The sequence below is a fragment of the Myodes glareolus genome, chromosome 25 (genome assembly GCF_982192425.1).
Source record: "Myodes glareolus chromosome 25, mMyoGla1.1, whole genome shotgun sequence".
In the NCBI taxonomy this organism is placed as follows: Eukaryota; Metazoa; Chordata; class Mammalia; order Rodentia; family Cricetidae; genus Myodes; species Myodes glareolus.
Window position 1 is genome coordinate 35,429,294 of NC_142050.1, and position 27,891 is coordinate 35,457,184.

Below are 27,891 nucleotides of genomic sequence, written 5' to 3' on the forward strand. Positions count from 1 at the left end.
CTGTGGAGCTGAAGCCTGGTGGAGACATCAAGATGTTGCAGATGCCTCAGCCATGGGGTACCTGCCCAGGAGAGCTGCTAACAGAGGATGGAACTGGTCCAAGAGAAAGAAGTGTGCTGCAGTCAACAAAGCTGAAAGGAGTTGGAGATCTGAAGAGCGTTTTGACATCAGACATGGAGATACAGAGTTTGGATTTTTTTGGTCTTGCTTTGGTCCAATATTTCCTTACTTTGCTTCCCTTTTGGTATATCCTGTGCCATCATTTGTGGGAAGTATGTGATCTGCTTTTTAGTTTTGTTTTTTCAGGGGACTACAGATAAGAGACTGCATGAACCTCAGAAGAGACTTTGGACTTTGAACTTTTAAATAAGTTTGAGACTGTGATAGACTATGGGGACTTTTGAAGTTGGGCTAAAAGCATTTTTGTCTTAGGATATGTTTCTAAGCCTTTGGGAGCCAGGGAGTAGAATAGCTTCCTGACAGACGCTAGATAGATATGTTTTCTTTTCAGAACACTAAGCATAGCCCATCAACATGTTTACTATCTCAAGCCCCTGATGAAGTTCAAAGAAACAGCACTGCTTCCAATCTCCAGAGAAGCCTTGAGGGAGGGGTGGGGGTATTGGGAAATCTATTTATTTTTCTTCTTTCCCTGCCGAGCTCCTCCTCCTAGTACTCAGTTCTTTTATGCAATAGGTCCTAGGATATATTTTCAAATAATGTGTCTCTGTCCTGTTCAGAATTGCTACCAGAAACTCGAAGCTTCCACTCCTTTCTCCACAATGAACCTCAGTGCTACAAACCATCGAATACCTCTAAGTGATGGGAACAGTATTCCTGTCATTGGCCTTGGTACCTACTCAGATCCTAGACCGGTATGTACATACTTACATGTGTGTGTGTGTGTGTTTGTGTGTGTGTGTGTAGTGTGGGGGTGTGTGTGTGGGGTGTGTGTATGTATATTTGTGGTGTACGTGTGGTATGGGTTGTGTGGGGGGATTGTGTGTATGTGTGGTGTGGGGTGTGTGTATATGGTGTGTGTATGTATGGTGTAGGTTGTGTGTATGGTGTGTGTATGTATATGTGTGGTGTGGGTTTTGTGTGTGTGTGGTGTCTGTGTATGGTGTGTGTGTGTGTGGTGTGTGTATATGTGTGGTATGGGGTGTGTGTATGTGTGTGTATGCGTGGTGTGTGTATGGTATGGGGTGTGTGTGTGTGTGTGTGTGTGCATGTATGTATAATAATAAAAGCAAGATCCAATGATTACTATCAGTGACTACTGTTTACCTGAGTGGACTTTAAATCAAAAGTTGAACTCTATCAATTTGTGGCTTAACATTGTTCAATTACAGAAATCGATTTGTTTTTCTTTTTTTTCTTGAAAGTCAGCAGAAGGCTAACTGGAGTGAAATGAGGGGTATGGAATTTGTGAGTGTATGATTTATAAACTCCTTTTAATTTTTATCCAAAACTTTGTTGAGCAATCAAGCAAGTGTCTAAGGACTACCTGCCATGCAGGCGTCACCAAGCTCTTTGAACTGCAACACAGTGTCATCAGCCACAGAGTTCATGCTTTAAAGGACTGAAAATAACGTTTGCGAGTTTGTGTAGAGATGCATTCACAGTCGCTCTCATCCCAGATGTGGCCTGCAGGCCGCCAGCCAGGGTCACCCATATGCACGAGTCTACAGAAACTTCTAGTGTGAAGAAAATTGTCTTGCTCTGTGGGCATTTAAACTCCAAGAGAAAACATAGACTCCTTACCAACTGCAGAAGCAGCAAAGGTAGAGCCTGATCCAATAGCTGAAGACTCAGAAAGGAGAAGAATCAAAATCACTGCCCAGAAAAGGATCTAATAGAATAATCCTTCCCTCATTGAGGTTTGGGGCTGACATTGCTTATCTGAGTCACTTTGATCACGTGGTAATGCAGACTGCCAAGGTGATGTTCATGATGGAGCCAAACTGGCCACTTCATGGCGACTGGGAAGCAGACACAAAGTGACGGTGTCAGAGAAGCAGCACTGGGGTCTTTCTGAAGCCCATGTGAGCTCATGTCACCCTCGCGTGCCCTGTCAATCACAAATTCCACATTCCTTACCCTGCACTCCAAGCCTTTGTACGTTAGCTGATTCGTCACTTAGCCAACCAGCTATTACCATTCTCCCTACGAGCAAAGCATGATCCCAGACTGAGGAGATGGCCAGACGGGTAAGGGCCTGCTTCACAGACATGATTTCTGATCCCTGGCACCCACATAAAAAGCCAAGCATGGTGGTATGTGTCCCTCACCCCAGTGCTGTTGGAACAAGACAGGCAGATTCCCAACGCCTCACTGGCTAGCCAATCTAGACAAAACGTAGAACTCAAATTCAACGAAAGACCTTGTCTCCAAACCAAACCAAACTATTAAAAATAGTAGAAGAGTATGAGGCTAGCGAATTTGGCTCAGTGGGTAAAGGGATTTGCTGTCAAGCCTGATAACGTGAGTTCAAATCCTGGGACCAATATGGTGGAAGGAGAGAGCTGAATCCCACAGGTTGTCCTCTGTCTTCCGCAATTGCACCACAGAGTATACCTGAAATTGATCCCTGGCCTTCATACACTCATCCACAGGTGAGTGTACTTGCATACACACACACACACACACACACACACACACACACACACACACACACATATACATATATATCACATTCATACACATACAGACCAAAAACAAGAAATATGATCTGAGTTTCATAGTAACTTTCTCATCTCAATACCTTTGAATACACTACCCTCTCTTTCTCTATCTGCACCGCCCTGTCTTTGGACTTGCTCATTTGTCTCCTACTGAACTAGTGTGTATGTGTGAGTGGATGTGCACAGGTGTGTCACTGCACACACGTGTTTAACTGTGTGTGGAGGCCAGGGACTGACATTGGGTGCCTTTTTCAACTGCTCTCCACCATATTTTTTGAGACAGTGTCTCCCACTGAACCTAGAGCTCACCAGCTGCTACGTTGGTAGACCAGTGAGTTTCAAAGATCTATGTGCCCGTCTCTTTTATTCAACCCAGCAATAGGGATACAGACTCACCCCATTACGCATGGCTTTTACGTGAAGGATAGGCATCCAAGCTCAGGCCCTCATGCTAGCATGGCATACTGTTTATCAGTTGAGCCGTCTCCCAGCCACCTCTACAAATGTTTAAGGCTCAAGTCAAAGGAGATCAAAGGATCCCTCTTCCTTCTTATTACATGACTTACACATGTGTTCACACCAGCCCCTTGTTCTCCACTCTATAGCACTTATCACAAGTGCTATAACACCCTGCAATCTTTCTCACCTGCCTGAGACATTCATTAGAAAAGACCATTGCTTGTTCAACTCTAGCGTCTCCTGATAATGTCTAGTATATGGTGCACAGTCAAATAGCACTTACTAATCTAATGAAAACATTTGTGGGAGGGTATGGAAATATGAATAGTTTATTTATGCATATGAGGACTTTATTTGCATGTATGTCTGCATGACAGAACAGGGCCTCAGCGCCTGTTATGGTTGCTAGCCACCAAGTGGTTGCTGGGAATTGAACTCAGGACTTCTGATAAATAGAGTTTAAAAAATAATAGCTAAAAGTGCTCCAGACACTTAACTATGTGCCAGGAGCTCTGACCATGCTTCATACTACATGCACTTTCTAATGTAATCCTCACATTACAAAGTCAATGCCAGTTAGGCCCTCTGACCAATAGAAAACATAGGGAGATTGAACACATTGCCCCAGTTGAAGGCTGCCGAGTCCCTGAACTGAGATGGGAGCCCACATCGTTTTATGTCCAGACCTCAGACTCTGCACACTGTTTTAGTGATACCGATCAAATCATGTTTCTGAAGCTACAATGTGAAGGGCCATCTGGAGTGGATAGATGGAGTGCTGAAGGAGGCAGTCCTCTACAGTTTTATTTTAGCTCCGTGATCTTCCAGTCACGACAGTACAGAACTGTTATGTGGGCTATAACACAATGTATTATGGGATGTCCTTTTTAACAAGAACTTAAAATCCATTTCTCTTTTCCCTCCACTTCTCCTCTTTATCACATAAGGTTCCTAGGGAGACCTATAAGGCGGTGAAAATGGCCATTGATGAGGGGTACCGACACCTTGATGGGGCCTTCATCTACCACAATGAACATGAAGTTGGTGAGGCCATCCGAGAAAAGATAGCAGAAGGAAAAGTAACGAGGGAAGAGATTTTCTACTGTGGAAAGGTGAGTCATTTCTTTCTATGTAGATATGGTGAACATGGCATAGGGTTGGGGGGATGCAGCTCAGTAGAATAGCCCCTCCTCTAGCATGCACAGAACCTAGACATTATCTCAAATATTGGAACACAATAAAAGAAAGAAGAAGAGGAGGAAAAGAAGTGGGGAAAGGGGGAGGAGAAAATGGGCAAGTTATCCTTTGAAATCCTTTAATTTGCTGAAAAACATACCTGTGTATGCATGCACATCAGTTAAGCCTAAGAAAGCATGCATGCTGAAATATAACCATAAGTGAACAGAAAGACCATGTGTAACTGGGTTCATGGAAAGGCTGGTCACTTTGTGTAGCACGAGTTCTAATAGGCTTTAATAATAAAAGCTCAGAGTCAGATATTGGAGAAAATGCTGAGAGATCAGAGTCAAAGGAACCAAAGCACAACCACCTTACCTCTCAACTTCTCATCTGAAAAAGAGACTGAATTCCTGTTTCCTCCTGCCTTATCACTTCCTTTCTCTGCCCAGCCATATCACCCACTTCCTGTCTGTCTGCACAGACCTCCAGACCTCTATGGTTAGCTATTGGCTAACTCCACCCTCTGATCTTTAGGCAAACTTTATTTGTACAAATAAGATAGGACCACAGCCTTGGTCCGTTATGATCTGTTTCCACTGCAGCTCAGTCAACACCCAAGGGCAGTGTGTGGTGGAGGGTGAATGCACACTCTTGGTTTTTGTTGCGGTTTGGATAAGAATGACCCCCTAGGCTCCTACGCTTGCATGTTTATTCCCCAGTTGGTAAACTTTTTGGAAGGATTAGGAGGTGTAGCCTTGTTGAAGAAGGGGTGTACTTGTTGAAGGGGATGTGCCACTAGGGGTGAGCTTTGAGGTTTCAAAAGCCCAAGCTAAGTCTAGTAGTCTGTATGCTTACTGCCTGTAGATCATGTAAAGCTCTCAGCTTCTGCTCCAGTGTCTTGTCTGCCTACATGCCATGATGATGAAACTGTAAGCCAGCCTCCAACCAAATGCTTTCTCTTATAAGAGTTGTCTTGGTCATGGTGTCTCTTCTCAGCAATAGAATAGTGACAAAAACAACTGCCCGGGTCAGAAAGCATTCGCTACTGCAACATAATGCAAGAGAATATACAGAACAATGAGCTGCTTGGCCCAGCTGTGAAGTTTTAGCAATTCCAGACCTTGGTTTCCTTCTTTAGGGTGGGAATAATAAAGCCAAGCATTTCATAAACTTATGAATTAGCATTTACAAAGCACTTAAATGGTACCTAGCCAAAAACTAACATTTTACATCTTTGTTGAACAAAAGAATGTTAAAAGGTTAAATAGTTTCATCTATTCAAGAAGCTGAGGCAGGAGGATGATAGCTCAATGCCTGCCTGGACTGCAGGTAGAGTTCAAAGACAGCCTAAATAACTTAATGAAGCATGATTAATAAAGCTCAGAGAGGGAAAATGGGCTTAAACCTGAAGGGCAGAAAAGCAAAGCAGTCAGCCACTGGCTCTTAACTCTACCTCAGTACGAAATGGTCATCCTGCCTCGAAGAATCTCAGAATGAGACTGAAACTGAGAGCTGTCTTCTCCCGTTTTATAATCCTCTCTAGTTCTAGAATTAAAGGTGTGCATCATTACTGCCTGGTTTCTATGGCAAGCTAGTGTGGCTGCTGGGATTAAAGGTGTGTGTTATTTCTGACTGGTCTATAAGGCTGGCCAGTGTGGCTGTTTTACTTTTCTGATCCTCAGGCACTACAACTTAACAAGCCTTCATATCCATAATTAAAAAGGAATTAGGCTCTAGCTCAGTGGTAGAGTATTTACCTAGCGTGCATGAGGCCCTGGGTTCAATCCCCAACATCACAGAAAGAAAAGGAAAAGTGAATTAAAATGGAAAACGGGATTTCACTTGGATGGGATGGTGATGCCAGTGGACCCTGCAGTAGTAACAGAAGCATTTTTCTACTATTCTCTCTCCCCTTTACTTTTTTCTATCCTATGCTCCCTCCCCACCATCACTAGGGTTTGAACCCAGGGCCTTGTACATGCAAGGCGGTCACCGACTCACCAAGCTACACTCCTCACCTTGTAAGTGGTGTGTGTATGTGTCTATGTATATGTGGGTGTATGTGCATGTGTGTGTGGTGTGTGTATGCGCATGCCAGAAGCCAACTTCAGCGGTCATTCCCCAACAGTCACCCATCTTGTTTTTTGAGATAGGGTCTTACTGAGACCTGGGGACCACTGATGAGGTGAGGCTGGCTTCCAGCAAGCCACAGAATCTACTTACCTCTGCCTCTCCAGCGCTGTGATTATGCATAGCCTTTGTGCATGTGCCGCCAAGACTAGCTTGAATTCGGGTCCTCATACTTGTATGTCAAGCCCTATACTCACTGAACTACCTCACCAGCCCATTCTCCTGACCCTCCCCCTGACCAACTAACTCTTCTTTAACCTTGAGTTTGGGACAAAGTCTTGCCAAATTGTCTAGTCTGGTCTAGAACTCACTCTGTACCCTTTTGCCACAGCCTCCCAAGTAGCTGACATTACAAGTGTGTACCATTATGTCTGTTTTTTTTTCTCTTTGCTTTCAAGACAAGAATGAAACTGGGAGCCTAACTTGCCAATTTTATTTCCTGTCACAGATAGGGTTTTAAAAAGTCAATCCTCTCCCCCACCCTTCCACAGAAAAGCCTTGGAGCAAAATTTAGGCTCCCAGAAAACGTACTAACATATATGGTCACCGCTCTGTGTCTCTGTGTTTTCCTCTCTGGCGTGAAAACCTGACCTTCTGCATCCAGCATCTAACACTTTGGGTGTGGAGTGAAGCCTTAGCAAGAACTGGCAGGATTGCCCTGGGGTGTGAGACCGCGTGGGACTGAAGACCAGAGGATTGTCGCAGGGGTGTCAAAAGTCTCATCAGCTCTGCCTGTGTTCGGATGTGAGAGGAGCAGATGACACGTATGTGAAGGATTCGCTATGAGAAGGTGGACGTATGTAGATATTATCTCATTGTCCTCCTTAATTTTCTTTCCAGCTGTGGGCTACAGATCACACCCCAGAAATGGTCCGCCCGGCCCTGGAAAGGACGCTAAAGACCCTCAAGCTGGACTACGTGGACCTTTATATCATTGAGATACCCATGGCCTTTAAGGTAAGCTCGGGTACCGACCTCCAGCTTCGAGCGCTATTCCTTATTGCTCTTTCTTCAGGAGCACAGAATGCTACCGCATTTGCGACCGTAGATGGGAGGATGCCCGTCTTGCCTGACACAACCCCAAGAAATAATGCTAACAGGTTTGGGCCCAAGTTTCTTAACTGCCAGAGACCCTCACCAGCTGGGTTCGGGTCCTAAAGAGGAGGTGTGCAGCTAGCCAAGGGTGGTGGTGTTGGGGCAGGGGTGGGGGACACAAGTGGCATACTCTGACGGTGACTCAGGATGACTGCGTTTGTAGAAATAAAGCTTTACCTTTTATTCTCAATAGTTTAGCCACAGGCAAGACTGAAAACAGGCTCAATGATTCAGGGAGAAATCATTAACAGCCACTGACTTCGTTACGGCATTCTTTCTGAGACAGACCTAATAAGTTTAGCAAGCATCTAAATGCCATAGTTCTCAAAGGTGCGGTAAATCCACCAAGCGCCCTCTTACACCAGTGGAAGAGCCATAGGTTCCTCCTGCCAGAGATGAGGAAAACGACTCCCTTTAGCAAGCAGGAACTGTCCTCAAGCTCCCGAGGGAACAAAGGCCCTCATCCAAATGCCTGACTTTGGGAAAGGACTTCTGGGGACCAGACACTCAACTACAATTTAAGAGCAATTTTCATTCCTCAAGGGACATACCACATAAAGACTGAGCTGTTCCCTAATGTGTCCCTTTGTGATTTAGTCTTACTATATGGGTCTGCTCCCCTCAGAAGCTCCCCAAAAGGGAAGGTCCCGATGGCTCACTCTTTTCCCATTTTACAGCACCATTCTGATTTCCCTACACTTACTAACTAACCTCTTGCTGTCAATGGCCTCAGACTCTGGATCTGGACTATGGACCTTTAATTCTTAAGGTCAGGTGTATCCAATCAATAAATCTCTAACTTTCCTGTTCCTGGTGTAATCAGGAGGGCACCATGGAATTCCTATGTGCACAGTCATTGTGCTACATGGGTCCATGGTGGGAGGGTTGTTTTGTTTTGTTTTTTTTCAAAAAACTATTTTGTTTAAAGAGGCTGACATTTTACACATTTTCATCCTTCAAAGCCCACACAAAATCTCCCAGAGGAAAAGGCAGAAGGGAACTCCCATAAGACATGGTGAGAATCAGTAAAATTAAAGTAATAAGGTCCTGGAGAACTGTGGTCTGCAATGTAGAAGTACCGGAACCCTGTCAAGCAGCAGTGGTCACCATGTGGTCCGCACCACTTAACTCAGTGCAGTTTCTATTATACATGTTTTTTATTTTACATAATATTTTTAATGATTTTTTTAAAAAATTATTTTACACACCAACCACAGATTTCTTTCCCCCTGCTCCCCTCTCACCACCCCCATACACTCCTCCTCTGGCTCTATTCAGATAAGACCTACCATGAGAATCAACAAAGCATAGCACAACAAGTTGAGACAGGACCAAACTCTCCCTCTCTGTATCACGGCTGAACAAGGCATCTCACTGTAGCCAACTCATTCACCAGGGACAGACCCCAGCCCTGCTGCCAGGAGCCCCAAAACAGACCAAGCCACACAGCCATCACCCAGATGCAGAGGGCCCAGGTCAGAACTGTGGTAGTTTTCCATCAGAATAATGTTGTGCTCTACACTTTGCTTTAATCAGTACCTAGAAATATCCATTGTATAACCCTATGGCCATAAAAATGTATTCACACATCACAAGCAAAATATTATATACAATAAAAAAATTCTTACCTCCTGTCCCCTCCAACAAGAGAAAACCTAAAGAGGGGTCAGATTTGTGAAGCCAAACACAAGACTATCAAGATGTCATTTATTCCTCTAGTTCAAGTATAGTTCTTTCTGCAACTTTCTTCACCTGTAAGCTCACTGTTTATTTAACACACCAACTGTTAATCTCACCACCATAGTTTAAAGCAAATTTGAAGCAAGCTGTATTTAAATACTGGCCAGGTAGATGGGGTCTGGCCAGGTCCATACCCAGGTTCCTGGGAAATGTCCCAGAACCACAATTTGCAGTGGCTTAAGAAGAAAAACCCACAATTCATTGCATTTGCCATCAGGTCCAATCAGGGGCAAGCGTACATCCTGCCAAACCTCCAGCCTGTGAGCCTCTGGTTTACGCGTGATCAAGCACGTTGGTGCAGAGGGGTCAAACAAACTTGGCGCGCTCAATTTGCACAAGCCTGCTATAGGCACAAATGCAGCTGGGAAACTTCAAGATGCTGCGTTTTATGCCCCAGGGACAATAAGCCAAGCTGAGCTAAAACCTCAAAGGACACTCTGGTTTCAGAAGAACTGCACAAGATCATGGTCCAAGTTATTCCAGAATGTTCCTCCTGATCTCAGGCTGCTGCAGTCTCTCTACATTTTGCAATTATTCTTGAGAACTCCGAATGGGAAGGAGGGACTCGCTGAGTCAGCCACTGCCATTTAGTGATGCCCTCTACCAATTTAACTTCCCGCTGTTTCTTAATCTCCCTGTCTTGGGCGGCACTGACTTTGCGAATGCCACAAGGCTCGTCTTTGACCTTCTGCCATCTTCCATTGTATCCAAAAGCAGAAAACTCAGCTTTAGCAAAAGCTCATTTTGGTGTTCGTCTTAAACGCCTAACCGCGAATGAATGCATTTATCTTTTTGAGAGCACTCCACAGAGGGTTGTTTAAAAGGCCAACAAAGCCACTGCTGTCCCAGTAATTCTCCCAAGTCTCAAGTCACAACAATAGGTAAAGTGGTTTTTTTACCAAAGAACGCCTTATAAAGCAAGATGCTAGAAGGAAGAATTTAGGAACAAATTGAAGAATAAAATGAGTATTGTGCAGTGGCTTCATCCCCTTCTCCAAATGTTTTGTGTGGTTATGACAATATCTAAGATTGAGTGGTTAAAGTGAACAAAAGTTTGCTGTCTCTGAAAAATGGAGGCTGAGAAGCCCAAGGTGAAATCGCTGTGTATGTACCTGCTGCCAGGCCTGATCCCTTGGATCCACAGGGTAGAAGGGAAGAGTAAATTCCCACACTGTCCTCTGATCTTCACAGAAATGCCATGGATTAGGTACACACACACACACACACACACACATACAAGCACACAATTTTTTAATTAAAAAATGTAATTAATCAAGTTGGTGGTGATACACATCTTTAATCCTAGTACTCCAGAAAGAGACAGGCAGATCTTTGAGTTCAAGGCCAACCTGGTCTGCAGAAGGAGTTTCAGAACAAACAGGACTACACAGAGAAATCCTATTTCAAAACAACAACAACAACAAGTCATTTTAAGATAAAAAAAAAACAGAGCCACTGGCAGGCTGGTGGGGGCTGGAGTCTTACTTGTGCCGAGGACCTAGCAGTTGTTTTAGCCAGCTTTTCCATCTTTCTTTTTTAGTGTATTAAATTCTTTTGTTTAGAGGATTTCATATATGAGTACACTATAGTTGCATTATTTTTACCTCTAACTCCACCCATATCCCCAATCTATGCATTCTAAATTCAAGATCTCATCATTCATATGTGTGTGTGCAGACAATGTGTGTGTGTGTGTGTGTATACATTTGTATACAAATACATTTCTCTGTGTGTGCAGGCAATATATATATATATATTCATTCATGTGTACATACATTTCTGTGTGTGTGTGTGTGTGTGTGTGTGTGTGTGTGTGTAAAACCTACTGAGTCTAATTATTACTGCCCTTACTTGCATGAGTTTTGGGATGACCACTTAGAATTGTGAGCTCATCACTAAACAAACAAACAAACAAACAAAAAGCTGGTTCTCCTCCCTCAGTTGCCATTGTCTTCCAATAGCTCTTTATCTACTGGTAGGGACTTGGGAATCTTCCTCCATCCATGTCAGAGTGTTGACTGGTCTGGTCTTGGCAGATCTTCTACAGAGAATTATACTTTTCTTAGCTACCAGAGCTCATGGTGAACATACCTCCACCATGTTAGAAAGCCAAGTGGGGTGGAGTCAACAGTCAAAGCCACAGCATTGGTCCTAGCCATACGTACTTAACATTTTAAAATCTCTTCTGGCCAAAAAATAAATACAACTATATAATACAGCTAGATTTAGACAAAAATAAAACTCTAAACAGGCCATTGTGTGTTTTTAAAAAGTATCTGTAGGCTTGAGAGAGAAAGAGAGGAGAAGGGATAGAGACAGTCATAGATTAAAAAATGATTTAAATAAGATGAGGTCTTTAAAAAATAAAGCAACAAAAATTATAATAAGCCACATAAAATGGAAAATACACAGAGTCTGGATTATGTACACTATTGTGTTTTCTTTGAATTTTTATTGTTAATGAACTAACTGCAGAGAGGCATTTGGATTGTGGGGTCTGCTAAGATAAACCAACATAAAGGTAGCTTGATTTCAAAATTTGAGTCTAAGGATGTGTTTCTTTGGAAAAGATATTTTGCTTTTGCTTCCACAGAAGGTGAGAAGCTGTGGATTCCTTCCAGGCTATTATCATTTGATCTAGCAAGACCCCCTGAGAGACCTCAATGTGAGTGATGGCCCAGGTGATCCAACATCCAGAACATCAAGGCAACTGGCTGAAACTATGTAGCCTTACTGACTACTACAGACAAGATTTAACCATAATTCTAAATTTTCTCAGGATCTCCATAAGATTACTAGTACCTCCAATCCGCAGAAAGTAGTACAGAAAACTACACCCAAATTCCCAAAATATTTTTATAAATATTTGTTTTCATTTAAAGGGGTTAGTTATAAATGACTAATGGTCATATTCAATCTCTTTCTAAAGATAAAAGGGGGATACAATATAGAAATGGTGAAAAATGTAGATTATTAAATCTATTTTAATCCAAAAAACAACTGTTAATTTCAAAATACTTTATATTGGTATGGATTTTGACTTACTGATACAAATTTAAGGTCAATTTTATTATACATATTTCTACTCTTGTTTAAGGTATTACATTTTTGCAGCTCATTTAAAATGGAATGTATAGTTAAAAATACAAATATAAATAGATGATAGAATATTTTCTTTAATTTTGTCGAACACAAATAGACTAAATATTATTACTGTAATTCTTGCTTGATAACTGTTTTTGTTATATGTGATTTTACTATGTTAAAGTTAAAACCTTCCTTTTTAATTAGACAAAAAAGGGGGAGATGATGCCATTCTCTATGCTGTTAATATGTCTTATTACCATTGGTTAATAAAGAAACTGACTTGGCCAATAGCCAGGCAGAATGGAGCCAAGCAGGAAATCCAAACAGAAAGACAGGGAGAAAAGAGACAGAGTCAGGGAGACACCAGCAGCTGCCAGGGAACCAAGATGTAAGGTAACAACCATGAGTTTTTTGGTAAAATTCAGAATAGAAATGAATTAATTTAAGATGTAAGAGCTAGATAATAATAAACCTGAGTTAATAGGCCAAACAATTTGTAATTATTATTAAGCCTCAGAATGGTTATTTGGAAACAGGTGGGCAAGAGAGAAACCTCCAGTTACATTTCTCCTCTCTCTTCATCCTGATTGGGTTTTCTTCAGAGATTAAGAACCTTGTTACCTTAAACTTCAGATAGAATAGATTGTCAGAACACTGACACTGAACCTCCTCAGGCTCAACAACCATTCTTTCCTCAATAGCACACATGGTTACTGTCAAAGATTGGGAAATTATTCTATCTTCGGAAGTAATGTGCCAAGTGCATTGGACAAATGAGACTACCTAGGGAGCCCCAAAAAGAGAGACTGTATTAGCTACATTATACTAATTATATGCCAAGGGCAAGAGGTCCTTGCACACACCAGTAAGCACTGGAGAATCTAGGAAAGGCTCTGAATGCAGACTCATCTCTTCAGGGAAGGAGATGCTTACCTGTCTTCCTCCTGGCATGCTGGGGAAGGATGTCATCTACAGCCTGGTGATCCTTTGCTATCCATAGAGCTGAACTTCACCTGTATCCCCAGAATTTATGTTTTATTTATCCCAGACCTTTCCCCCCTAAATATTGAGCATTGCTTCTGAATCAACAGAATTCATCTTTATAGAAGAAGTCAGACGTTTTTCGTAAAGAGTTTCAGTGTAAACATTTCTTAAGTTTATTGCAACTTTGAACTGAGTTAATTGTCACCAGGAAATTTTTTTCTAAAATTGTTCTGTGATTAAATATGGCTGGTGTCAGACTCCAAGAAATTTGTCTTAGCACTGGCCAAGGTTGAACTGAGTTTCATTCTTACCTCACCTGGATCATTTCCCTGCTTGCTGTAGCACTCTCATGAACCCCCCACAATTATAAAATATCATATTCTGTGACTGAATAGCTATATATCATGTTATTAATAAGATATCATAATGCATACTATGTATATAATTTTCTGCAAATATACATATGTTCTATATGATATCACAACATTATATAGACATATAACATTTCTTAGTAAAGTATATAAATTGGTAAGCTTGATTTGCAGGACCACAGTATATTGGCATGCTGACAACCTCTTAAATTATCTTTTTTTAATTTTTAGATATTAATAAATATTTTTGCATTTTACAGCCGGGAAAGGAGTTTTATCCTAAAGATGAAAACGGTCAATGGTTATACCACAAAACAGATCTGTGTGCCACTTGGGAGGTGAGTTCATGTGGGCATCTGTTGTAAAAGGCCTACATTTTTACTTAAGATTTCTATCAGTGCTGCACAAGCCCAGATAGCTAAAGGCTTTACATTCGATAATAAGACAGAATTTCTAGCCACATGCTGATATAAACCTCCACCTGTAGGTGCCCTGTGTGTGTGTGGTGTGTGTGGTATGTGGTGTGTGTGTGTTCTAGGACACATATGCCATGGAGGTCAAGGCATATTTTCTGGGACCATATGTGTCCTAGAGAATGTAGGCCTGGCAACAAGTGCCTTCATCCACTGAGCCATGCCAGCCACCGTTAGTGGAGAAAAGTTCTAAATTTTTCTTCTTGAATACAGTAATTTCCAGAAATGGAAAAAGAAATACAGAGACTGTGTTCTACTAAAATAGCACTTTAAAGCAAAATGGTATAGCGCACTAGCTTAAAACCGACTTTTAAAAATTAATGTGATATCTAAAATAAATGAACTCAAAATAGCCCATTTCCATTTCTGGACCAGCTACTGGCTCTTTCCCTGGGAGTCCAGGAGTGAAGAAATAGAGGAACATAAGAAAATTATTGTGAACGCATATAGGGAAGGAATGCACTGTGGGGATGGGTTAGTGCAGAAGTGCTGAAGCAAGCATTTCCTCCACCAGCACCTCACCCTCCCCCACCAGCACCTCACCTGCCCCCACCAGCACCTCACCCGCCCCCACCTGCCAAGAGAGAGAGGATGAGTAAAGATCTTGTCTACTTCCCCTAAGGGTCTAAACCACACAGCTATCTAGAGGGTTTTTGATACCTGGAGCCTATATCCAAATGGCCAAATACTGACTTTATTGTGATGAGCTTGGGCGTCTGGCACTCCTTCCTAAGAGACTGCCAGGGGAAAGAAATGAGTTCCTTACCCAAAAGTAGCAAGATGATTGCATCAGAAGAAAACTTACCTCAGTGATAAATCCCAAGATAAACGGAACAGAGAACCAAGAAGCTTTGTGTCAAAAGACATTAAAAAGAAAAATCAGCTACATGAATATCATGGAAGCAAACAAGTAAAAACACTAACAAGGAAACATTTTAAAACACACTAAGAAAAATGAGAATATATGATAAAAAAAACAGCCAATAATTAGAAAGAGTATAAAATTTAAGTATCAGCATGAGGAAATCCCCTAGTATGAAAAAGGGGGGGGGGACAGAAAAATACTTCAATATGAAAGGAAAGGTTAAGCAATAGAAAGAATAAAATTGAAATTCCTGGCTAAGAGGAAGTAGATAAAATGGCAGTATTTGAAGATTAAAAAAAACCTGAGTATCAGGTCATAGTGTACAAAAGAGGAAGAAAGAAGCCTGTGCCTGCATGGTGCTGGGAATGGGTTTGGGTTCTCAAGAAAGCGGCCACATAATCTGAGATATTCAGCAATGCAGAAAATTTTCCTTCTGCAGAGGGGTGTGCTGGTGTTAAGCCAAGGAAGCAGTCATACCAGCTTCATCCCCAACCCAAAGGGTCCTGTACCTCATCTGATGGACTTGGTCAGGCCCAGCCTCACACTTTTTTAAAATTTATTTATTATGTATATAGTGTTCTGGGCACCAGATCTCATTATAGATGGGTGTGAACCATCGTGTGGTTGCTGGGAATTGAACTCAGGACCTCCAGAACAGCAGTCAGTTCTCTTAGCCTCTGAGCCATCTCTCCAGCCCCCTTCAGCCTCACACTTTTATGGTATTTGCTGATTTAAATCTTAGGAAACAATTGATAAGCAGAATGCAACCTTACCCAGAATGTAACCTTGAACACATATTTTGATTTCAGGAAAATGCTGACCTGGGAAGAGAGTTTTGCTAAATGATATTTTTACGGTTGTCTTTAAAAATAGTGTTTCCCGTGTCTTACTTAACCCTCTAATAAAAAAGGCAATACATTTCTTTCATATTTCCCACAATGGTTATAATGAGATTTCAGAATATCAAGAAAAATACTTAGATAGAAAAAAATTAAACCTTTCAGAATATAGTAAATACAGCAGTAAAAAGAAAAACTAGAATAATAAAAAGTAATCAGTTGAAAAGAAGGCAGGAAAAAAAGGGAAATAAACAGATGAAAAGAAAAAGTAAATGCCCATCTGGAAATCTTAGTGATATCAATAATCATAGTATATGTGTAGTGTAAGCTCCTCAATGAAAAGATAGAGTTTGCCAAATGCAAAAATTCAAGCCCCATTACATAGTGTATATGTGTATGTGTGTGTACATATACATATGTAGATAGATAGATGTGTATATAAAACCCAATTTTCAGTAAAAAGACAGAAGTATGTCAATATACAAAAACCGTAGGAAAAAAATATATCAAGTTAACTTTAATCCAAAGAAATTTGGGTGGCTATTTCAACTTCTAAAAATAAGTTTAGGCATGATGCCTACAGTTGAACAACATAAAAGAGGAAAAGGGCCATCCATGTTTATGATTAAAGATTTCAAAGCCTCTTACTAATTAAGACAACAACTACACATAAAATCTGTAGAATTTATGAGATTCGTGCACAAACTTTGACATAACTTACACTCACAGAACACTCTACCAAAATACAGCAGAGAAACAGGAGAGATGGCTCAGTGATTAAGAGCACTTGTTCCTCTTGCTGAGGACCCAGGTTTGGACACCAGCACCCACATGGCTCCTAACGACTGTCTATAACTCCTGTTCTAGAAGGTCTGATGTTCTCTTCTGGCCTCTGTGGCACTGCACACATGCAATACTCAAACATATATATATATATATATATATATATATGTATGTATGTATATATATATACATATATATATATACACTCATCAATTAAAATGAGTAAGTATTGTGAAATATTATTTTAACTGAACAAAGATCAGATACATTTGTTTCTGCTACAGAATCCTGCTTTAACTGTGTAAACAATGTGTTACATTTGTTTATGTTGCATTTGCTTAATTTTGTAAAGATATGTTGCTGTATGTTGCAGCTTCACCTTGCCTGCCTAAGGAATCTGATTGGTCTAATAAAAAGCTGAATGACCAATCCTAGACCGGAGAAAGATAGGCGGAGCTGAGAGAGGGGGGGGAGGGATGGAGGGAGAGGGAGAGAGAGTGGGAGAGAGAGAAAGAGAGAATAAGTAGGAGAAGAAATCTAGACTTGCGTGAAAAGAAGATAAGAAGGAGAAGAGAACATGGGAGAAGGAGCAGGACATACCAGGGCAAAAAACCAGGCAGCCTCCAGCCAGAAAACATGAGAAGCAATGAAAGTAAGACATACAGAAGGAAAGAAATTTAAAAGCCCCAAGGCAAAGGGTAGATAAAGAGAAACAGGTTAACAAGTTAAAAGAGATAGCCAGAAACAAGCCTAAATTAAGCCAAACATTTATAACTAACAATAAGTCTCCATGTCATGGTTTAGGTTGGTGCCCCCCCCTCTGGTAGCCTGGTACAAATAAGTCTTTTTTTAAAAAAGGAACACAAAACATACACAAAACAGAACACCACCTTTCTAGACCCAGTGGAAAATGACACAATGATCAGTTTTCTCATCCACAAAGCATTTCTGTGTTGTTAAGTATCCCAGTTATGCAAACTGTGTGATCTTATTAAGCTGGGATGAAAGCTGAAACCAAGAACAAAAAGATGCCTGAGAAAACATCAAATATTTAGGAACAGAGAAACCCACATAAATAATTCATAAGCCAAAAAGGAAATAAACCAACTATATGCAATCCATATACTAGCCTCGTGCAATTAGAAATTGGATCTTTGAAAAGGTGATATTAAATATTTATACAGAAATTTGATAAAAACATCCATAAACTTTCAACATTAAAAACTATAGTGTAAAACTAAAAGAAATCAAAGATCTAAATGAGTGGAGAAATATAACACATCTCCTTAATAGTCAATGTATTTTGATGTTAACTCTCTCCAAATTCATCTACAGACTCAGTACAATCCTTGTGAAAAACACTCACTGAAATAAAAAAAAAACTATCGCAAAATTTATATGGAAATACAAATATTTATAATGCCCCAAAGAACTTAGAATAAAGAAAGGGAGTAGACATGATGAGGAAGCTGAACATATATTTGTGCATATATAAAGTTGATCCATAAAATGTGATGTCCAAGTTGGAATAGGAGGGTACGGCACCTTGATGCGGGAGGGATTGCCTTGCCAAGGGTGTGCTGAAACTAGCTCACACCAGCTTGCAAACTCTGACTTTGCAAATCTCTTTCTAGTTCCAGGATCAGGGATGTCACTCAACTAGCTTGAACACAACCTGGTGGTAAAGTGACACCACAGGAATTGACACCTGCCATAAATTGGGTTGTTATGGTTTTCCCTGTCCTGTGTAGCCAGATGTAAAGCATCTATTGGCATTCCACTGAAGATGTTTAGAAATGTGTAGGGTAAATATTTCACTAGCATGTGCATATATTAGAATTTGTCAAAATGCACTGTCTTTTGCTTGAGTGTTTATATGTATCTCTTTGAGAGTGGTGGTTGTGCACTGTGTACATTCCTTCTCCCTTCCTGAGAGCACCATTGTTGACTTTTGCCATTACCCTACAGGCCTTGGAAGCTTGCAAGGATGCTGGCTTGGTGAAATCCCTTGGGGTATCTAATTTTAACCGCAGGCAGCTGGAGCTCATCTTGAACAAGCCAGGTCTGAAGTACAAGCCAGTCACCAACCAGGTACAGCAAATCAGCTTTCACTGTGTGGGGAGAGGCACCTGATAGAATTTTTAATAACTACATTTGATTATAGGCTTTAATTTTGTTCTCTCCTCTATAATGGAACCACACAGGTGGAGTGCCACCCCTATTTCACCCAACCAAAACTCTTGAAATTTTGCCGGCAGCATGACATTGTTATTGTCGCATATAGCCCTTTGGGGACCTGCCGGAATCCGATGTGGTAAGCAATGCTATATTCTCTTCAAGGAGTCTTTCCTTCTATGTGGATAGGACACACAACCAGAGGAAATTAGCTAATCAGAAGGACTCTGGTTGTGGGATCGTCAAGAAATGGCCTTTTTCAAGGCAAGATTATAAAAACTCATGATCCCTTCCTCACTGAAAGGTTACCCGTTGACCGTATTAAATGTATGGCGTTTCCAGTTGCTGCCTGATCTGTAAGAAACTCAGTAAATGGTGAAGTGTCGTTAGACAGAGTTTCTGTGACTGTGTTCTGAAAATGTGTAAGTTGTTGAATTCAGTACACAGTGGCAAGGCCTTTGAGGGAATCCAAGGAGCTTTAGGAAAATGTCTACCCTGATAGCAAGAGTTGAGCTACTTTCTTCTACTTCAGCCTTTTTGCCTTTCCCTCTGTGTCTGCTTCAGACCAAGCTTCCTGTAAAACTCTTGATCCCACATCCACACATATGAAGAAAGAGAGCTTGGTGTGTGTGTGTGCACACGCACATATATGTATGTGTATATGTATATATATATATATATATATATACATATGAAGAAAGAGAGCTTGGTGTGCGTGTGCACACACACATGTATGTATATATATACATACATATATATGTATATGTATGTATGTACATTATTTGTCCTCTGCATCAGAACACCTGCCTTTCCTGATCTTCTCATGCTAAACGCCACTCTTCATTCCATAATTCCTTACACCAAGAGAAATTCACTACGGGTGACTTGAGTGTCCTGGCGGTGACCAAGTGACTGGGGACAACAGTAGGGTGACTGACGAACTCTAGCCTCATATCTGTTTTGTTTTCCAAGGGTGAATGTATCATCTCCATCCTTGTTAAACGACGAGCTCTTAAACTCACTGGGGAAAAAGTACAATAAGACAGCAGCTCAAATTGCGTTACGTTTCAACATCCAGCGAGGGGTGGTTGTCATTCCCAAAAGCTTTAATTTCAAAAGGATGAAAGAAAACTTTCAGGTAAGAGAATGACCTTTGGAAATGTGGGAAGGTGGCAGTGTGTGCTCTCGCTCCTGGAGAATGTTCTAGAAAGTGTGATGACCTACATCTAGTAGCTTCTTCAAGTCATCTGTCTCACCTTTCCCCCTTCTGGGTGTCCATCACATCAAACACCTCTCTGTCTGCCTAACTCCTATCAACACACAGACTTCTGATGTTGGAAACTTGAAGCCAATGTAGACTCATTTTCTCTGGCCATTTCCAGTGCTCTCTTTCTGTTTTCCATCAGCCTCTTAAAAGGGAAATCTGCTCTCAGCTCACTGCCCCTATTACCTTAGACCCATTAAAACTGGGATTATCCCCGGTAGATGTATGAGGCAGCTTTTCTCGGGGTCACGGGGGACTTCTGCGTGAGTAACTCCGGTACTTCGTTCTCGGTCCTCGTGGGGTGAGAGATTTCAGACCCATTTCTTCCCATTGGCATTCTCTCCTTCTGGGAACATTTACTCTGATGGGAATCTCTATGACATGCAGGCTTCAAGAACAATGGCAAGGGTTTGATTTGTCGGTTTCTGTTTTTGATAGGGTTACATGCAGTCCCTGCTGACCTCAAACCTCTATCTACCTAAGGATGGTTTTGAACTCCTGATCCTTTCGCTTTCACCTTATAAGTTCTGAGATTATAGACATGGTTACCTGGCAGTTAAGAATTTAATTTCATAGTATGATGTCTCCGTTCACATAAGATAATTTGTGCCATGAAATTAAAAAGAAAAAAGACCACATTGAACAAGGAAAATTGTTAGAAACAACATAGGAAGGGAGAATTTGGAACTTTCTCTTGAAGTTAAAAACCGAAGTTTATAAAAATACATGGACTTATTTGATCCGCAGCAAAATGTAAGTTCCAGTTGCCTACATGCACCAAATCCTAGAAGAAATGGAATCAGTGCTGGCTTTTAAAGAGATATTTGACAAATTTATGTCACATACAGCACAGAATCCTATATTTCATAGGGACTTTTATTGAATGATCTTAAAGAGAATAAATTTCATCTGAAGGGGAATTTTAATCTTGGCTGTTCTTTCCATATGTGTGGGGGGGTGGGGGGGTGCATGTGTATATACGTGTGTGTGTGTGTGTGTGTGTGTGTGTGTGTGTGTGTGTGTGTGCCATTATAGAATTTTAAACTAGTCCTTGTCCTTATTTGGGAAATGTTGTGCCCACAATTAAAATAAATCTTCAGATCTTCTCTCATTATTGATGTCATGAAATCTGTGTCCTTACAAGGCCTGCTTCCATCTGTTACTAGGATTCATGGTAGAGCTATGGAGTAGAGATTGGCCTGTTGTGAGCAGGAAAAAAATCTATGGAAAGACTCCTTTTGAGCTAATAGTTTGTTGGGACTGGGTTTTTGTAATTCAACTTTTAAGTTTTTCATTCTATTTATATGTATCAGGTTTTTTCTATATGTATGTATGTATGCATGTATGTATGTATTGCACTATGTACATGCCTGGTGCCTGCAGAGGCCAGAAGAGGCTGTCATATCCCCTAGAATTGGAATTATGGGTGGTTGTGAGCAACCATGTGGGAACTGGGACTAGAACCTGGATCCTCTGCAAGAGCAACAAGTGCTCAAAAAAAAAAAACACTGAATAATCTCTCCAACCCCCTGGAACTCAATCTTTTAATTCCTTCTATTATTTTATGAACTTCAGTATTTGGATAATAAATAATCAAAGAAAGGAATTCTCTGAAAAGAATACGTGGAATTGTTCTATGAAGGAGCAATTAAGTAAGTGTACTTAATATATTCTGTAAAAAGTAGATGAATAAGCATGAGGTAACCATAGAACAGATCACAAGGACCAGTAATGTATAATGAAGGTAGTTATGTTACGTTTATAGGCTGCATTTTATCCTAACATGTTTAGTACCTGGAAAAAGAACTGATGTTGGGTGGTGAGTGAAGACGAACCTCCCCCTTTTCATTCCATATATGTCTATTATCTTACAGTATCTATTTACAGAGCATAGATTTACATACAATTAAAACTTACAGGTTGTAAGCAGATTAAATATTAAAAATTGAAGTGAAAATAAAATATTAAATGCTAATATAGAATGAGTATAAGATGAGAATATAAGCAAAGTATGCATCTAGGAAAAAATGCCAGGCAGTGGTGGTGCACATCTTTAGTCCCAGCACTTGAGAGGCATAGGCAGGTGGAACTCTAGTTTATGGTTCAAGGCCAGTTCAAGGTCTACAGGGTGAGTTCCAGGATAGTCAAGAAAGAAACTGTCTCAAAAAACTAAAACTAAAAAAAAAAAAAAAGAAAAGAAAGGAAAAAAAAAAGCCAAGTGAATTTCTGAGGACAGCCAGGGCTTCATTGAGAAATCCTGTCTTAACCAAAATAAAGAAATAAAGAAATAAATAATGACTGACAACCTAAGTCCAGTCCCCAGAGGCCACATGGTGGAAGGAGAGAACCAATTTCTGCAAGTTATCTTCTGACCTCCACATGTGAACCATGACACATGCATACCGACATATATACATACACACACTAAATAAGTGTGAGAAAAAAGGAAATGATTGTGACAGAAACTGAAAAGAACTGATTAAAATGATGAGAGAAGCTGAAATAATGGAGGACCCCATGATCCCCACACTCAGGAGGCTGAAGCAGAAGGATTGTGAGGTAGAGGCCAGCCTGAGAGACCTAGCAAGCCCCTAACCAGCTTGAACTGCAAAGCAAGATACAGTCTCAAAAAAATTATTATTATTATTATTATTATTAAAAGGTAAGCTAATTTAAATACTAGGAAATACTTTTTCTGTTTGTGAGATGGCAATAGTCTAGAATAAAAAACATTCAATAGTTTATGTGAAAAAAAATCAGAATTCTTCACACATGGAACAATAGGTGTTTTAAACGCATACTGTTCAGTCAGTCTTAGTGATCCCAAGCAGAGCGGCCTCCAAGACAACGATCAGAGCAGAAGGCCAAGCCGTCCCACCATCCTCCGCTCTGCTGCACCGCATGTGCGCATGTACAGGAGTTCAGCTCTCGACGGTTTCAGAGGCGCTGGTCCTCCTACAGAGAGCCCCACCTGAGGGGCACCCTTGCTGTTTTCACTCCCTGGTTCCAAACTTGATTCATCTTCACAAGTGTCCTGTCTTCTCTTTCTGCTGTTTCAGATCTTTGACTTTTCTCTCACTGAAGAAGAAATGAAGGACATTGAAGCCTTGAATAAAAATGTCCGCTTTGTGGAGCTGCTCATGTAAGTGTCCTGGGACTGCTGCTCAGGTAGTGCTTGTCACGCGATTACCCATAAGGCTCCTGTGCATCCTCGCCCTTGTCACGCGATTACCCATAAGGCTCCTGTGCATCCTCGCCCTTGTCACGCGATTACCCATAAGGCTCCTGTGCATCCTCGCCCTTGTCACGCGATTACCCATAAGGTTCCTGTGCATCCTCGCCCTTGTCACGCGATTACCCATAAGGTTCCTGTGCATCCTCGCCCTTGTCACGCGATTACCCATAAGGCTCCTGTGCATCCTCGCCCATGCCCACAGATCACTAGGGTGAGGGATAAGCAGCGTGTTCTGAATAGTAGACATACCTGGATTTAGGTAAGGCATGACGTGGAGACAAGGAGAATTAACCCTTCATGCTACACCTGCTACAGCCACAACACAAATTCTGAAAGAACATTGTTTACTTTTAACAAAAAATCAAAGCTATACCCAAATTGGAGAAAATTTATTTTTAAAAACTTCTGGGAACAGGCCCATTAATATAATGTAGAAGGAATATCAGGTTGTGAGCCCAAACCTAGAGTTTTAGTCAAATACTCTCTTGACTGTAAGATTTAGGACTTTGGGGTTGGAAAGATGGGTTAATGGTTAAGAACACTTACTGCCCTTCTGAGAACCTGGGTTCAGTTCTCAGCACCCTTAGCAGGCAGCTCACAATCACCAATAACTTCAGTTCCAAGAGATCCAAATCCCTCTCCTGACCTGCAAAGGTACCTACATGCATATGGTACACATAAACTTACACACACACATACACATAAATAAAACTAAGTGAATAAGCTGAGTGTGATGGTACATACCTTAAATCTCAGCCCTCGGGAGGCAGAAGCAGGGGGATCTCTGTGAGTTCAAGGCTAGCTGGGACTACCTAATGAATTTCAGGCCAGTCAGGGCTACATACTGAAGACCCTGTCTTCAAAAATAAATGCATAAATAAATAGGGGCTGGAGAGATGGCTCAGTGGCTAAGAGTACTGGTTGCTCTTCCAGAGGACCTGGGCTCAATTCCCAGCATCCACGCAGTGGCTTATAATCATCTGTGACTCCATTTCTCAGGATTCTGATACCCTCTTCTGGCTTCACCAGGAACTAGGCATGCACATGGTACATAGGCATAGATGAAGCAAAAACACCCATACACATAAAAAATTATAAAATAAGTCTTTTAAAAATGACTTAGCTATCTAAGCTATGCCTATTAGCTACCTTATCTATGAGATTTTTGCACACCATGTAGCAATGTTGTCAAGCTCAGCCAAGACACCAAAGTAACCCTCTGTTACCTAAACATTGTAGGTCTTTTAAACTAAAGCTGGTGTGGCTTACACAGATAGTCAAATGTGTATATGTATGCACACATTTTTTTTTTGGTTCCTCATCACTTCCCATTACTCCTTCTGATTTCTCAAATCATATTGGCTGTCACTTTCTTTATTTGGTCTTCTCCTTAGCACCCATTAAGATAATGCATAGAGTTGGAATACAATTGATCTCACTACTTATCATAAGTCAGAAAGTATTCTGGATGGCCTGGTATTGATTTTTTGAATGACTGTGATAAAACAACTCCTTAATGTGAATTTCCAAGGGAGAACACTGCTTAGTATATAAAGATACCACCCAGCTTCAAAACACAATAAGAAAACACAAATGCACATAACAGTTTGCTGGAAACTAAGCTATAAGTTAATCAATAACTCTTGAAGAAATGTTAGTCTACTTAAAGATATCATTAAGTTCAGAAGAGATAATAAATAATATGGGCTGAATATTCTTTTACTAACAACATTGTTTGATTCACATTTGAAATAGTTAATACCAGTTTCAGCAATACTATGGGGGAATATGACTCATTTTGGCAGAGAAACAGAAAATCAACAAAGTGGTACAAGATTAAGCTCCATTAACTTTTTGAAAAATGTGTCTTTGAGAGGTCCTTGGCTATGATTTTTCCCTGATGATATTTTGTTGAACTCTGATATTGAAGAGCCCTGTTTGTTTTATATTTTTATGGTAATTGCAGAGAGCTAAATCTTGGCTATGTTCCATGACAGAAATACACATACTCCTGACTGTTATAGGCATTCTCGCCTTTGTTATTGAAGAGGTAGGGTCATCATCATCATCATCATCATCATGTTCATTATTACAAACAGTATGAGATATGTCCATCATCATCATTATTACAAATACTAAGACTTAGAATTTAAGTGCAGTTAGGCAGGCAAGACTCCCATCTTGCTTTGTTCTGGTGAAATAATGTGGCTGCAACTAACCTTTCCTGGCCTACTGGGTGCATATTCACATCATGGTAAGGTGTTGCCTTAAGGGGAGATGAGAAGGAAACACAGGGAACAAAAGGTAAATGACAAGAAACAGAAGGGGGAAGAGAATGACCCTCTCAAAGAATGTTGACAACCCAGCTGTGTCACCATTAGAGTAAATTGTCTTCCTCTTGGGGGATTGTCTTGGCAGGTGGAAGAACCATCCTGAATACCCATTTTATGATGAATACTGAACAAGGACAGTTCTTCAAAAGAGTTTTTCCCCCCTCATTCAGGATCCTGAGCTGGGTAATCCTCTCCAAATATGGAAATAAATGGGGTCTTGCTATCTTCAGATGAAGTTGAGTAAAACATGCCATGCTTAACTTTTGTGTAGTATGAACTCAAATAGGCTGTGATGAAGAAGAAAAAAAAGATTTAAATCTGTCTAAATAGTTCTTTGAAAATGCTTTTCTAATATTTCTAGATCAATGTATTCTAGGTTTTTGATGGAAAACATTAAACTTTACTTCAAAAGTGGCATATAAGAACAAATTCTGACTCAAGAATATGAAACTATCATAGGAAGTCTGTATTGCTTAGCCTTTAGCAGGACAACAAAGAAGTTTGTATCTGGCATGCTTCCAGGTGCTGACCATGACGTTGACCTACTGAAGGTTTTGGTCATTGGTTTCAAGATGACACACCCAAGACAGAAATCCACACGCAAATAATGATTAATGTACCTTGAGTAGAGAGAAAACTAGAAGTCTAGAAAAGTCTTAAAGAAAAAACATATAGCAAGTTGGGCAAGGGCTGTTGGACTCTACTGGAATGCTTACCTGGCATGTTGGAGACTCTGGTGAGGGTGGAAGTGGGCATGATCAACAAAGCCATAATGGTTCTTTTTCTCATTTGTTTCCACCTAGTATGCCCATTCAGCTTTTACTATGCTTGAAGGATAGAAAGTACTGGTTCTTTCTTAAATTCTTTCTAGTTCACGGTTGTAGGGAGTTGAGACTAGGTTTCATGTAGTCCAGGCTGCCCACAGACATGCTGTGCATCCAATACTGGACTTTAATTATGAACCCCTGGTCTCTATTACATTTTTAAGGGCCTGAGCCACCACATGACTGGGAAGTCATACTGTACTCTACTATAAATCATTCTTGCCCACACTCATCAAGAAAACCATCATGTAAAGTGGCTAGAAACAACCAACGTATACAAATCAAGCTTTTTATGTCATAAAATGGCCTAAAGATGGTGATTTTAAATGAATGAATTTTTAAAGAAGGATTTAAGAAATACTAGAAGATATGGTCTTTAAAAATTGCCTATACAAGGGCTTAAGAATATATTGGGGTAGCTCTCTGAATTTTGATAAAGTTGAAAGTTCTAAAAGAACATGCATAATTTTATTATATGTAAATTTTTGAGAAGAAATTAAATAATTACAACTATACAAATTTTTAATTTAACTAGAAAAATATAGTATATTTGTTTATATTAGATCACTTTCAATGGGTGATAGAATTCTTCAAATATCATATTCTTCCAATAACAATGGTCCAAAGAGAAACATTTTTGACAAATTATTAGTTAAAATGTGGTTACATGAATCACTTTTCTCAATGTCAATGTCAACAATGATGTTCTGTGGAAAATATTTTATTTACCAGAACTAATAAAGTATGATGATTTGCCCTATTACATGATCTCTGTTCTGTTTCTAAGGTTTTGAAGGAAGCATCTTCATCAAAGTAAATCGAAAAGGGCCTGTGATTGAGTTTTTACTGTGTCTAAGTGGCTAATCAGACCAAGACTCCTGGATCTCAAAGCTTGGGTGGATTTCTCTGGTTGTTAGTATTGTAGATAAATTGTCATACATAATTGCATGAGGCAATTAAGCAATATCTATGAAAGTCTACTGGAAGAAAACAATAGAAACCTGTGCCTGATTTCCCACACAGTCTCTGGCCTGTGCTTCTTGCACTTTGGCTAATTGTAACCTATATATCCTGGCATTGTCATTAGCTATAGCCATGAGTATGACTGCATTCTTAAATTCTGTACCTTACTGTAATTAATAGTTATGGAATCTGAGCATAGACTCAGGGGTCCCTTACCACAAATAGTTAGCATACTAGCTGGGTGTGATCGCCCAGACCTGTAATTCCAGCATTTGGGAACCTGAGGCAGAAAGACTGCAGTGAGTTTGAGGATAGCTTGTGTTGCAAAGTAAGACTCCATCTCAAAAAATAGAATCACACAAACTGCATATACACATGCACACACACACACATGCATAAGCATACATA

General features: G+C 40.5%; 1 protein-coding gene across 1 annotated transcript; it reads left to right on the top strand.

Annotated features, from left to right (window-relative positions):
• Positions 1-688: 688 nt before the first annotated feature.
• Positions 689-27,283, top strand: Akr1d1 (aldo-keto reductase family 1 member D1). Its single transcript, XM_085683966.2, has 9 exons — positions 689-875; positions 4,091-4,255; positions 7,293-7,409; positions 13,990-14,067; positions 18,658-18,780; positions 18,894-19,003; positions 19,837-20,002; positions 23,188-23,270; positions 25,782-27,283. Exons 1-9 carry the CDS (start codon positions 720-722, stop codon positions 25,822-25,824), a joined length of 1,041 nt encoding a protein of 346 aa, XP_085540092.1. The 5' UTR covers positions 689-719; the 3' UTR covers positions 25,825-27,283.
• The last annotated feature ends 608 nt before the right edge of the window (positions 27,284-27,891 follow it).

What these genes read in the sequence shown, in the direction of transcription:
- Akr1d1 (XM_085683966.2), top strand. Translation starts at nt 720, where the DNA reads ATGTGTCTCTGTCCTGTTCAGAATTGCTACCAGAAACTCGAAGCTTCC. An exon ending in AGATTTTCTACTGTGGAAAG is followed by an intron (nt 4,256 to 7,292) that starts GTGAGTCATTTC and finishes TTTTCTTTCCAG; the next exon opens with CTGTGGGCTACAGATCACAC. An exon ending in ATCTGTGTGCCACTTGGGAG is followed by an intron (nt 14,068 to 18,657) that starts GTGAGTTCATGT and finishes ATTACCCTACAG; the next exon opens with GCCTTGGAAGCTTGCAAGGA.